Consider the following 14,436-nt stretch of genomic DNA (forward strand, 5'->3'; position numbering starts at 1 on the left):
ATTGACTCAAAATGAACGTTGAATAACTATGTGGAAAAAATGATAAATATCTAAAGCAAGTGCAGCAATACCTCTGAAAACAATTTATGGCATGTATGATATGTTTCATCATCATTTCTGCTAGTCCACAAAAATGAGACATCAAAAACAAAATCTCCGGCCTGACCCCCCCCCCCCCATCCGTCCCTGTATCGATGGCACCTTTTCTTCTAGAGGAAGTTCACTCGAAACTCGGACAAAGGAACAGATGTTAAGAATGATGAACAGGGATGACGAACAGGCTTCATCCAACAGGCTGGATCGAGCACCCAGTGCCTTTGATGCTTTGACCTACTTAAGCAATGACGTTTCCTTTGGTGATGCATGAACGCAGTCCGCGGCAGTCGTAGACTTTGGACAAGTACTCAACAGCCGGCCCGAAGTAACCTGTTGACCAAAACCGACCGAAAGTTAGATTGACGATTCTGCAGTACCGCCTGTGACGCCAACATTTCAAAGCAGGACTACCGTGCATCATCAAGACACATATAGCATGCATAACTACCATGACACAATAAATCCCATTTCGATCACTGAATCCCGTTTTTCTGCCCATCGTGGCCGCAGCCTCCGAGGATTTTCAGTGCACTGTAAAAAGACTTTAAGATCGTGATATTTCCCAGGAAAACTAGTAGGAAAAACGATTTCATGGGATTTTCGAAAGAAAAAACTAAACAAAGCCAGAACACCTGAGAGAAAATGATCAAAACATTTCCAATGGTCCGTCCGCCAAATTTTGTGCGCATGCGTGCATAAATATGAATTTTTTAGTGCAAAAAGTCTGTTGGACTTGACTCAAGTCGGAATTTTCCGATACGATTTCTGCTTTTACGCTTTTGCATACGGAGGTCGCGCGTCCTTACTTGCTCTTGCGTCCACTTATTACTGTGACGTGAGTTCAGAAATCCCAATTTGACGAATCTGCTAGCCGTCTGTACACAGTAAACAGCTCATCTGCCAGAACAGGTAGCAGCCAATCACAATGCTGGACTTGTTTTTACGTCGTTCGTACCTCTATTATAATGAACGAGTCTACAAGTCGGACGAGAGAAATATGGAAGGCCTGCGTTGCACTGTGATTAGAATATTGGCAAAACATATATCGTAATTTATCTTGTTGCCTAGCTTTCGGTAACTGAGTACCTTCTTTAGGGCAAGCGGAATAAGTTCTGAATGAACGCAGAAATATCCACGTTCATCCCCCCTGGATGCAGCGTTCCAAGTTCGGAAATGACGCGCTGCTCCAGTTCCTTACGTTGTACACCAGACTCGCTCTCCGCAGGATGCAGACGACCGGCCGAGAGTACGCGGCGGCAGTGGCGACAGTGAGACGGGTGTTTGTTAGCGTATACTGCGCAAGTGTTCTGCGAAGCGGTCAATGAGGCGAGACCTGGTCTCTCCGATGTAAAGTTCGCCCTGTTCGGGTGCTGGGCGACGAGGCGAATCTTTGACGTCGACGCCAGACAGGATATCGCGGAAAAGTTATCGAATGAGGGCGCCTTACAAGAAGTCATGCGAACGGCCGGCCGGCCGTACGCGATGGCTGGCCGGCGAAGAGCAACGTAAGCCGACTTGATTCAAGTCTAGTGCCCGCGTACACTGTACAGTACATGTACATGTACATGTACATTCTACATGTACAGTACATTGTTCAGTGTACATGTACATTACATGCACACTCCAAAAATCAGGGTGACTTCAAAATCCTGCAGATTGAACATGGCTGATCAAGGCTCTGCCAGTTTGCTCAATCTCCAATCTGCCGCCATCTTCCTGTTGATTTTCGTCGTGGTCTTCAAGCTGTTCCGACGTCCAAAGAACCTTCCTCCGGGGCCCTGGCGATGGCCTTTCCTCGGGAACTTCGTGGCGCTGACTCGGTCTGGGAAACATCCCCACGAGGTGTTGGCGGAGTGGGCCCGGCGGTACGGCGGCGTCATGTCGGTCGGGGTGCCACCGTCGTCACGGTCTGCTGTCATCGTAGTGAGCGACCTTGACATCGCCAAGGAGTTGCAGTTGAAACAAGGAGATCACCCTATTGACAGGGCCACCTTGCCAATGATGGAAACAATTTCAGACACTCGAGGTAGGCGTAGGAACGACAGCAGCATCTGAACCCGATTTTATCTTGTTCAGTGTAGGGTTAGGTATGTACTCTCATGACCGTGTACAATTTGTAGCGAGTTGCGACATGAGTGCTGTCATTGTTGGACACAAATTGGCAGGTGTATGCGCCAGTACTTAGTGCACACGGACAGATGGTAAACAATCAATTGTACATATAATGAATAGCCCTTTTCGGAAAAAAAATGTGGCTTCCAGACTCCACTTTTCTCATTATATTTCATCTCAATAAAAATCAGCCATTACAGAAATGCTGGAAACACATGAATTGTGGACTGAGAAACATTTACCGATGTTGATGGGAAATACTTAGAAAATTCTCTTCACTCCCCATAGACTGTGTACACAACTGCTGAAGTGGAGTCAGGATGCAACATTTTGTCCCCATTTTCTTTCCAAATATGATGCTGGTGCTACTCTCCAAGGTCACTGTACTTCCATAACTGTAAGGATGCTACATCCCAACTATAGCATGAGTCCCAACTATAGTTGGGACACTCCCAACTGTAGTGTTGCAGTTGGGCTGGCCCAACTATTGTTGACCAATGTCTGTGGGAAATGTCTCAACATTATCCAAGTCAGTGTGTCTCACACATGAAGCAATTCATCTAAAATGTTGCATTTTATCTGTTCATCTCGCCCTATGACTGATGACATGACATTTGTGAACAATATGACTTTGGCACATGCTGGGTACATTATGCACAGGACCTCTCTGCTGTGGTTGGGCTGGCCCAATTGTAGCACTCTAGTTGGGACGGGCCCAACTATAGTTGGGACTGGTGCTATAGTTGGGGTGAAACAAGGACATGAAGAAGTGGGTATCAGAAATGGTGCTAGGGCCTACTTTGGTTTCTATGCAATTTCTCTGCCGTTACAACTATTTTATTTATCCCCTAAGATTTCACAAGGTCTTTCGGGATGCGGTTGATATACATGTAGGATGGGGGGTTTATTTACATTGTTTTAAACCCATGAAAATGGTGAAATTTACGAGAATATTCCTCACCCACACCAGGTAACACGCACAACAGCTGCTCAATCGGTCATGTATATGTATGCAGGCCTATGTCAGTTGAAAGGTCATCGTTGTCAGCAGTATGACAGCTTTTACCAATAGCAACGTGGCTTTCATCTCTTTATTTTTAGTGTCCTTTTGTTTTCGATTGACAGATGAATTTTAATTGGTTGCATTGCATGTTGATGGTGTTGACCAACTAAAGTGCAGCTCAATCAAGTGTCAATATTGGTTTTCCATTGGGTATACAGTGACTATTGAAATGAACACAGAAAGGGAACCTTGGCCTAGTGAACATATTTGGGTGTTGATGTGCATGATCTTGTGGCACGAAAAACCGCTTGTTGATAAAATTAAGGCCATTAATTTCAAGTTTTATCAAATGTTTGGGCCCTTAACATGATTAGTATCAGGCCACTTCAAAGATTAGCAAAGAGCCTTCAACGTGATTCATTGATTAATTATATTTCAATCTTGCAAAGAGGCTCTGAATGTGCACGTTACAGCTGACTGAAGTTGTTTTTTGAAACAGGGAGCTTTGTGTGGAGCAAGGGCGAGACCGCCAAAGAAGCGAGGCGTTTCGGTCTCGGCGCCTTTCGAAAAATGGGAGTCGGCAAGAGAAGTCTAGAGCACAGAATCAACGAAGAGGCTCGATACCTAGTCGAACGTATCGAGGCTGAAAAGAATCGGCCCTTTGATCCAAGCCACCCCATCCACAACGCCGTGTCCAACATCATCTGCTCCATAAGTTTTGGGTCCCGCTTCGATTACGAGGACCCAAAATTCAAGAAGTTGCTGGGGAGTTTACGAGTTGTGTTTGAGAACATAGGAGTTAGATCATTGGGAAACTTGTGCCCCCTTCTCTACTACACCCCACTTTTTGCAAAATTGAGAGCATGCACCAAGTTTAACAGAGAATTTATCACAGCAATAGTTCAGGTACGCACTTGTCTCATGTCCACCTAACAACCGTTTCTTGTTTTTTGGGAGGTGGAGGGGAGCCAATATGGAGAATTTCCCGTAATCATGGCAGCCTTCCTGATGAGGGAGACTAAAGTTCAGGGCATTGTGGTTCTTTGAAGTTGTGCTGCGTCTAGGATTTGTTGGGGGAAGCTCAGCCTAGAAATTTCCCCAAAACAGCGCACACTGCCCATTTTCCCCCCCCCCCCCCCGGACTGGGATGTATGACTAAATCAGAGCAGGTAGTTTAAAGATGAATAAGATGTATACTTTGTCTTAGGTTTATTTTCTTGTGAGAAAAATCAAGGAAACAAATCAAGGCCCTCTAGAAACCGACTTCTTGTGGAAGGCTCAAGCCCCCTCCCCTCCCCAAACTTTGAGAGAATATCTCTTTAAATCAATCCAGGAACATCAAGATTCCTTTGACGAGAACGATTTCCGGGATATCACCGATATGCGCATTGCGGACATCAGAGAGAAAGAGCGGACTGGGCCTGCTCCGACCATCACCCACCAACACATCTGGCGGGGTATCCTGGACTTGTTTGGCGCTGGCACGGACACATCTTCAAATACCTTGCTGTGGCTGATATCTTTCGTGCTCAAATACCCCGAAGTACAGGATAAGGTATAAAAAGTGCGCAAATATTTTGCAGATACTCAATATGTAATTTCTTCTTCAAGCAAATTTGAATTTTCAATTCTGATTGGTCCACCCATGGCAACTGTGTGATATTGTATGGTTCATATAAAAGCCTGCAACATTGCGCTGTTTTTTTCACTCCAAAAGCAAAACACGCAGCTGCCACATTGGTAGTAAATTTAAAGGCAGCGCATTTGCACGCACACCTTTACTGCGTGTCAAGTTAACTTGAAAATAAATTTGTTGTCACGCTTGTGGAACACGGAATCATGCAGTGCATCTACATGTCCCCAATACCACTTGGCCTTGGGCCTTGTGGTGTAAAGGACACAGACGGACTTTTAGTTATCAAACGAGTGCGAGCGACCAGGGATTGGCCAATCAGAATTGAGAATTTGTGCTTGCTTGAAGACAAATGCATTCATTCTCCATTTTTGGAATTTATCACCGCTTGTAGTCAGCGATGTCATAATGTGGGACTGTAGTTGTCAAAATGATTCAAAGCTTACAATATTCGTGTACATTTGTGACGCATTGCATTCTGAGCGGTATGGTTTGAACCAAAGCAGCAGGCTTTCCTGCAATGCCGTAATAAACCTCAAGTTCTTTGCCAATTCCTTGAGAGCATTAATGTGCAGAAGATTACCGTTTCTAATTATTTAAACGATCAGTTTATTAATATCAAAATGTAATAAGAGTTCATCCCAGCATTGTTGGCATTTTATTCATTTTATTTTATTTTATTTCAACCACATCAAACAGCGACCAAATCGCCAATTACAGGATAGTTCATGAAAGTTGAATTATATTTATATATAAAACATTTGATTAACAAATAATTAATACCCAAAAAAAACAAAATTAAAAAAAAATTACAATTAAATAATACAATTAAAATTGCGCGGATAACACAAAAGCTGCACTTTCCAACTTTGGTCTCTAATTCTACATGAGAAACTACTTTGGTGACTGCTATAAAAGCATAAACTCTTGATGACTCACCTCATTGCCCAATCAATAACTTTGGCTCGTAGATCCAGCAAGAGATTAATGAAGTGGTGGGAAGCGACCGTCAGCCATCTTGCGGGGACCGTCCCAGCATGCCCTACACCAATGCAGTCATCAATGAAGTCCAGCGCCTACGTACCGTGGCACCGTTTGCTTTGCCGTACGTGACAACACAAGAGTTGCAGTTACAAGGATACACCATTCCCAAGGGAAGCGGTAAGATGAACACCCTTGTGTATGAAGGGTCCTGGACTCCTGGTCATAACTAATCTCGCTCTCCTTTTTGGTCGATTGGCCAACTAGTCTTTGAACCATCATATATAGGAGGCATGTGGCCTAGTGGTTATGGTTTGTTGCTTCTGATCATAGCGTCAAGGGTTCGAATCCAACTGGTGGCAGGATGTTACGATCCAGGGCAAGTCACTTTACCCCTATGTGCCTCTCTCCACCCAGGAGAAAATGGGTACCTTTGAGGGCAGACACGGTTATGTTAAGCCATTTGCGCCGAAATGGCAGCGCGGGCTAGTGTACTCCCCAGGGAGCTGAGATGGTTTCAGCAATGTTCATACTTGTGCGAGCCCAATGTGCAGGGATAATAATGGCACTTTGAAACGTTGTGGAAAGCGCATTACAAACGTTGTAATTATTATATTATTATCTAAAGCGGATTTTGACTGTGACATTAATACATTGTAGTACCATGCAGAGTTCCCTTCGATACTGATATGTTTGATCTATTTCAAAATATCTCAATTACTTTGCTTTTCCCTTCCATCTCCATCTGTTTTTAAGTGTGAGGTGGTTAAATTCAACAGAAAAGCCTGAGGTGGTCGCTAAAATCAGTGAGGTGGGCTGCCTCACAGTTGAATAGGCAGGGGAAACCCTGGTACCATCAGAGGCCACCTTTAGTGATTTTCTGAAATCTTTATTGAACTGTTATAGGTGTGATTATAAATCTGTGGGCGATGATGAACGACCCCAAGGTTTGGGATCGACCAGAGGAGTTCAATCCCGGACGTTTCCTGAGCAAAGACGGCAAGACAATGATCCAGCACGAAGCGTTCATACCATTCTCCCAAGGTAAGCTTTGCAAGATACATGTTCGTCAAATTTCTCTCTCGAATCACACGCCAGTATATTTTGTCTTGCAGGAACAGGGAAATTCACTGTATAGTGCGCCACAAAGAGGCCACCATGGAGAAGGTATCTTTCGCCGGGCATTCTGGGTAAAGGTTGAGTCTGTTGCCACAGGGACTTGTAGTTCGCAGACCAGCATAGGAGAATTATGTTTGAATATCAGTTCCAGAAATTGGATGGCATAATTGCGTACGCTTTGTGAAAAGACAACTTGAAGATTCAGAGCACTAGATTACTTCCTGTACTCGAAACTGTTTTGTCGTGGTTGGTTTGTGTAGCTGTTTGGCTGTACTCGAACTGCTCCTAACAAACAGACATCCTTCTTTTCGATTCCCAGGTCGTCGGAGTTGTCTAGGCGAAGGGCTAGCCAAGATGGAGCTGTTCCTCTTCGCTACTAACCTCTTCCAGTCGTTCACATTTATGCTACCGCCGGGGGCGCCTACACCAGCATTGAAGGGGATCAGTCATTTCACCTTTGTTCCGGAGCCGTTTAGAGTATGCGCAGTTAAACGCTAGGCTTGAAAAAAGCTGTTTGAAGATTGATTGGTCCAAACTTTCAGAGACTGATATTGTCTGTGCTTTTATTTTGCTACGACAGAATTGAACCATACCATTTTGAGTCCTCGTAGATGTATTTGAAATCAGATTCAACTCTTTCCAGTATACATGAAGTTTTTGTGATCATTATTTACTTACGTATACACAATAGCAGCCGTGAACGATTGTTTTTTATATAGCCTCAGAGAAACTCTTTCTTTTCTGTAATGTCTCAGGTATCTGAAATGTATTCAGTTTTGCCTACAGAAGCATGTCAGATCGGTAGCGTTTGATGTTTTGAGCAAGACAAGAAAAAATTATAAAAATCGAGAAAATCTTCATTCCTGACATGCCCATCCCTTGGGGAATTAGATGACTCGAAATTTTGATAAAGTTGTTGGATTTTTCTCTGTAAAATGATTAAAACGGAAATGGTAAGCAGATTTCAAAGACAAGCCTGGCTAAGGATCTGCATTTGACGGCATGTCGTAATTTTATTCTCTTTAAATTGTTATGGCTTCAATCTAATTTCTAAAAGATCCGAAGACCTGTTTACAGGTTTGCAGAGTTACTGAGAAATCTTACTCGCGGAAACAAAAGAACCAGCCACCTTGTGACCAGTCAGGAATAATGAGCCTCGAGCTAGACCAAGATGGGGCTCAGTTTTCCTGGCAACGCAGGCTCCTTTGGCAGGAACTGTACTTAGCTGGTTCTCAAGCGACCATGAAATGCACACGTTACGGTCGCATGACTACCAACAAACTGAGCGCTCCCGACCAACATGACTCTTTTCAACCAATGAGGGGGTGCTTTAGCTCGAGGTGGATACGCACTCGCACGCCCACTCAACGTACACAGAACCCGATTAAGTGCATACTTAAGTCTGATATCCCATGCAAGAATTTGTACGTGTCAAAATTATTTACAAGTAGGCTACAGAGGGAATTCACATTAGCTTCTACTGCGCATGTCTGCATCGAAACCGAGGCTCTCTGTTGAACAGTACATGCAGTATCCGGTTCGTGAGTGTGACACCACTTCAGGTTTAAACCACGCCCACTGCACAAGATAAACGACCATCGCAGATACGTTAGTTGGCGGTAAATTGGCGTTATTTTTTTCTTTTGATTTTACGTGTCAAGTCATCTTGAAAGACTGAATATAACATACCTTTATGTACATGTATTTTGTGTCTTAACTCCTTACTTTCAATCGTCTGATCGTATTAAGAATTGAAGCTGACACATACAGCCTCGTTCTCAAACGTGGAAGTGCGCAGATAGATGCTAAAAGCTTCGTATTGGGATCCCTCCATACATAATTCTTTAAAGTTCTTTGGCGTAATTTTTAACCAGGTGGCATACCTTTGCCTATGGAAACCGCATACGTCTAATGCACGCGATCTAGGATGTCCTTGGTAAAAAGAAATCAGACGTAAGTCTTTAAAATATTTAATATAGTATAAATAAATAAGTGCCACTGACACACTGCTTGCTTAAAAGAAGTTTATGCAATAAATAATCCTAATTTAAATGAAGTCTTGATGGTTAAACTGCACATCTTCCAGTTATCTTTTTGTCGATCCAGTTCACAAACTTGTCGACCCTCGTGTAAACGCCCGGCGCAGGATCGGTGGGTGATTGGCTACAGAACTGATTACTGCCCCATGACGTCACGCCCCAGAGTTTCCATCTCCCGTCCACTGATTGGCAGACGAGTGGACCCCCGCTGTCGCCTTTGCACGTGTCTGGACGTCGTTCGCCTCCCATGTAGCCGGCGCATATCATTCTGCCTGTGAGGGTGAAACCGTACGCATCGCGACACGTTTTTGTACTGAGCAGAGGCACCCTTGCTTCTCTTAGCTCAGAGGGAAGTCTTCCGAGGAGGAGACTTTTGAAACCTGTAAAAATAATTGTTCTATATATGAGTACGAGGGGAAAATTTTAGCAAAAAGAATATGAAAATATACAAGTGCCTTTAACAACAGCCAATGCAAAGGGAATGGGCTGATAAACACTTTTCTTTACCACAGCACATTATGTGACATCAACCTGCTCTGTGCCATTTGAATGGTCGAAACCTCAACTTAGGTTCAAGGGTGAATGTGTTGATAACATAATGAAGACTGTATAACACTCTATACCCCAAACAAGTACTTTTTATCCAGTTCGTAAGAATAGAACTTTTTCCACCCACTTCACTAGATTGCGCTAAATGTAAACAATAGCACCATGTGTGGACGGCCTTGGCCACGGTGATCGCATATATTCCTACGGGCAGCTTCAACAACGTGTAAGCGCACGTGCGAATGCTGCATGCTTGACTAGTTTATCTTGGATAGATTACCATCACAACATTATGTACCCGTTACCATCACAACACATCATAGGTCCTGCACGATTGTGACATCGCAAGAAAAAGCTCTATACGCTCTAAAAAAAACTCCAAGGTCAGGCTGACCCTGGTGATTTTAGATGTACTGTCACTTCAGTTTAAGCTCTGCTCACTGCACATGATAGAGTTATGTGGCTTCATGGAACCGGATGTTAACGCGCAATTTGGGTGTCAGTCCAGTTGGAGCCTGTAATCGGTGGTGCGTGAGCATGTTTGACGGAGTCACGAACAAGAATGGCTTGTAGACAGACAAACGGACCAGTAAAAATGGGCCAGTTTGGTATTTCATAAAGCTAAGGTCTTTCGGGAACAAAAGGCGCGTGAGTCATCTTATGGCTGCGCTGGTAGGACGGACTATCGCGCGCGCGTAGTTCTTCCCGAATGGCCTTGTACTGGGCATGCGCTGTTAGAATACCGAACTGGCTCATTAGCATCTTACTTGTGTAACCCCAGCCAGTGACCACGCATGTCGTGCCCGCGCCAAATTCACGCCGTTGTGGCAAACACACTGGTGCCACGTGCTTGTTGAAAAAAACGCCTCGGGCAGAGATAGACTCCGTTGCAGCCGTCTTGAGCCTCAGGAGTGATATGTCGTAGTCGTAGTTGGCTCCTTGTCTGTACTTCTTGTGCACGTGTGAGCACGCAATAGGATACGTCTGCGCACTCGACTCTGGGAGAGTACGGCTACGACTACCAAGGCGGACCATGACCTCAGCAATGTCATATCTGGAAACAAGTTTAAAACTTAATACTCAGACGTTTTTGTATATAAATAACAATGGGAGACTTAGAGACGCTTGGTGGCGACAAACATACTGTTTTTTTACCAGTTGTGAGCATGCGCACATTGATCGTCTACTCTCCCCTCACTGGTGCAGCGTTTTAAGCTAAATACCTGCGAAATGAAAATGTGAGTGAACGGCAGTTTGTCAGCTTGAAGCACTCTCTTTTTAAAAAAACGTGACGTTCGCCCTCCTTCAGTTACACTCCCTGTTTCCTGAGTAGGGAAAGGGAAGACTTACGAGTCGAAGCAATGAGCCGCAGTCAGGACGTGGTCTCTGTCAACCAGTGTGCCACCGCAGAGGTGGCGGCCCGTCTTTTTGACGAAAAGCTCGGCTTGCCAGGGCCAGTGATCCTCCGCAACATTACCGTCAACGATCCTCGTGGTACCGCATCGTCCTGAATACAAAAAAGATTGAGCCCTCTCAGTTCTTTAGAACGGTGGTTGCTACAAGAAGAAGAAGTTCGTCTTGTTTATCTCTGACTTGCGTTTTTCCTGGCAGAAAATTAACTCATGGAAGTGTATTTATAAAGGGACCTCATCCCTCATGAAGGAACTTTTATGGGCAAAAGAAAAGACAAAATTCTTCAGCGTCATGTTGCAGTGTTTGTATTTCCTCTTATAAAATACCGATTTTCTCAGGGAACATTCGAAGTGGAGGACTTCAAATCAGACGAAACCCATCTTGACGGACAACAGCGCCAAGAATTGCAGAAAATACTCAAATATTTAAATCAGTGGACACTTCGCACTTTGAAAAACATTAGATTCGAAGTAATAGCATTCGGGTGGCACGTGATATTATTTCAGTTAATCGGTGGATCTGGACGAGATGCTGATTGTTGTCACTAACCTGTGGCCGTCCCGACAACCGTTTCGCCGGTGTCTGTTGGCGCTATCGTCAGCCCCTCCTGTCCAGTCATACCAATTATTTTGTCCTGCCTCATTTGATCGTCTCCAGATCCAAGTACTGCGGCCTTCATCAAAATCGGGGAGAACCATTAAGAGTCTTCAAATATGCTTTGGTAATTGTTGTCTTGGAGGAAAGAGATTAACTAGAACCTCTCTTGAAAATCCAAGAGAACTGATACCATTTTGGTAATTTAGGTATTTGATAAGGTACGAGGTTGGGGTGCTTATCAAGCGTTTATAATTACACTACACAAACGTGTAACCGCAGAACGAGAGAAACTAATCACAATTAAACGAAGCGAACAAGAGAAAGCACAGAAAATCACAACTTTAATTTACAATTCACCATGTTTTCTGTGTCTCTTTGCACATCGCTGTGATTGGGTGGAGCCTGGCAGGTGGCGCAAACAAACAGAAGGCACATGCAGACAATTTGACAACAATTGCAACACAAGCAAGGCATCATTGAGCGTGAAGTGTAAGGATCAGAACTTTGCCAGAGGATAACGATTGTTACAGCTTTGTCGGCCAGGTCTGATGGAGAGAATTCATACCAAATTGAGTTGTGAAGGTGCTGCCGTCGACGTTGCACGAGATTTGAGCATCGCAGTGGCAATGCACCCATTTTATAGTCTCAAACCAACCTCGCCCAAACCTGGATGTAGAAAAGAACAAGTTGACAAGGTCATGGCCTACAGGTCACCTTCTGCGAAACATGGGTATCCGACCTGCAGTCATATATGTAAAACACTTTTCTTCAGGGCGGAAAGACTGCCACACGGACAGACTGCTTGGTATCCGCTAAACGTATATACCACGTGATCTCCCGCTTCCCTTGGCGGGAAAACGTCATCTGTTTTCCTAGTAAAGGCAGGAAAAAAGGAAGTATTGTCTGTGGAAAACATTACATCATGCTACAAAATAAAACAAAGAAATCAAGTACATCTTTTGTCCAGACTTTTGACGACCTGTTACAAATAAATTACAAATTTCAAGGTTTAGGGAACATAATCTTTACTGATAGTTTTAAGGGTTGCAGGATTGAGGAAGGTGCTCGAGGGTAAACTGTTATTGAGAATGAGCAGGCAACTTATACCGCCTGCCCTACCTGTATATACATGTATAGTTACGCTTACATCGTATATCACAAGGTGTGAAACGAAGACCAGACGATCCGCATGTATCTTGTTTATGGCAATACGGGCGATCCAATGTATGGTGGCCCTGGAGGGACATCGTCAATATTGGCGTCATTATTTGCGACCAAATTCACGACTCGCTCTCTGGTCGCGAATATTTCCGTCAATATGCGACCAAATTCACGACTCGTTGTATCTCTGGCACGGACGTATATAAAAAAACCTGGGCTTGCAACGACTTTATATGAAGAAGAAGCCAACCAGCGGCCATTTTCTATTGACGTCAGGAAGAACAAAGGCGGGCATTGCCAGGAAAGCTTTGTATTCGGCTCGGTAAAATGGCCGCGAGTGGATTCAGTGATCTCTACAAGCTGATTAAGGGTATTGCGAGTCCAGATTTTATTAAACACGTCCTTGATCTCTGGTCGCAGGTATTGCCGCGAATGTTTTTCCCAGCCAGCTATAGGCGGAAGTGTTCACGCGCACGGGCAATGACCTACATTTTTCGGCTTGATCTCAAGTCGTTATTCAGCTGGGCAGTTTTGGCACAACCCAGGGGACACAACGTTAAAAAGCACTGTGTCTAGAGCCGGGCAACTTCTCTGTCTACTTGGCTTGCTGGGGAAAAATCACGGTAGTACCATTTGCGACCAGAAATGCAACGAGTCGTGATTTGGTTGCAAATATTGGCGTCAGTATTGACGATTAGCGATGTCCCTGCGGGGTTACCATAACAATCTCCAACCAAAAGGTTGCCATACGGAAAGGCCGTTTTTCTCGACATGGTCGAAAAAATTCCAAGCTGTGCGCGGGAACTTTAATTAATACCAGTTTGTCAGGGGAGAAAATTCGTATTTTGAGCGCCGGGCAGTTTTGATTCATTCTTTCTTCTGCATGGCAAGTCACGAATATTGTTGTCATAAATGTCCCTATGCTGTCCACTGACGTCAACAATGCAAAGCGCAGCAAGGCGGCCATGTGGAACGTAAACCACGGACATCATGGTCGAGTTCGGGCGGCCTGTTCTTGACGCGGGTTTCGTGTTCTCGCGCTCGAATGGCGGGAACATGACCGTGGGCCAAGAACTCTGTTCTCGGAACAGGATCACACACCACCTCCTCGTCAGGGCTTTACAGGAACACACGAAAAACTCGTGAGATTCTGATTTTTGAACAGCTGCAAAAGTAGAGAGATGGCTTCCAAAGCCATAGATAATGGGAAGTTTTGCCAAATTAACATTAATTATTTTCCGTAACACAGAAATGATATTGAAAAAAAATCAGCCCATCCAAACATTAACTCTCGAATAACGTAGCCTACATGGACGCCGCCATGTTGCTTGTCACTAAGTACGAGCGATAACCAGTTGTTTGTTCCCGGCGTTCGAGCGGCCGACCCGCGAACAACAAATCGGAACTGTTCGTGAACATACGGGAACAAGCCGCCCGAACTCAGCCCATAATTCTGAAAAAATGATTAGCACACACAGGTCATTGGAGCCAATGCATAATGACGGCCATCTCACCGCGTACCGAATGACAAAGACACTGTAATAATCAGTGATCCGACCGTTTAGGGCCACCGAAACCTGCCTAACAGATGGTGCGAACCAGCGTTAGGATATCACTGAGCAAGTCCGTGTTAACCAGACAGGCCCATCTTGTTCAACATGACGTCACTTTTGGTACTCTACCTTACTCTATGTCTAGAGAGAGCTGCGACATGAGTGTCTCAATTGTTGGGACTT

The 14,436-nt window shown here is 44.5% G+C and overlaps 2 protein-coding genes across 3 annotated transcripts; one reads left to right on the forward strand and one right to left on the reverse strand.

Annotated features, from left to right (window-relative positions):
* The first annotated feature begins 1,327 nt into the window (after positions 1-1,327).
* Positions 1,328-9,000, forward strand: LOC110977583 (cytochrome P450 2U1-like). Of its 2 annotated transcripts, none has more exons than XM_022231830.2 (6): positions 1,328-2,122; positions 3,711-4,117; positions 4,545-4,766; positions 5,816-6,005; positions 6,732-6,869; positions 7,264-9,000. In XM_022231830.2, exons 1-6 carry the CDS (start codon positions 1,675-1,677, stop codon positions 7,440-7,442), a joined length of 1,584 nt encoding a protein of 527 aa, XP_022087522.2. In that variant the 5' UTR covers positions 1,328-1,674; the 3' UTR covers positions 7,443-9,000. The 2 variants fall into 2 exon arrangements, with proteins under 2 accessions (XP_022087522.2, XP_022087523.2); XM_022231831.2 differs by lacking the exon at positions 1,328-2,122 and adding an exon at positions 2,332-2,605.
* Positions 7,934-12,618, reverse strand: LOC110977573 (chymotrypsinogen A-like). The gene is made up of 5 exons (XM_022231812.2): positions 11,897-12,618; positions 11,492-11,615; positions 10,880-11,036; positions 10,297-10,583; positions 7,934-9,363 (listed from the first exon to the last, which is right to left on the reverse strand). Exons 1-5 carry the CDS (start codon positions 12,173-12,175, stop codon positions 9,011-9,013), a joined length of 1,200 nt encoding a protein of 399 aa, XP_022087504.2. The 5' UTR covers positions 12,176-12,618; the 3' UTR covers positions 7,934-9,010.
* Between the last annotated feature and the right edge of the window lie 1,818 nt (positions 12,619-14,436).

The sequence above is a fragment of the Acanthaster planci genome, linkage group LG19, assembly GCF_054643075.1.
Source record: "Acanthaster planci isolate LZ-2023a linkage group LG19, COTS_SCS, whole genome shotgun sequence".
NCBI classification, from domain to species: domain Eukaryota; kingdom Metazoa; phylum Echinodermata; class Asteroidea; order Valvatida; family Acanthasteridae; genus Acanthaster; species Acanthaster planci.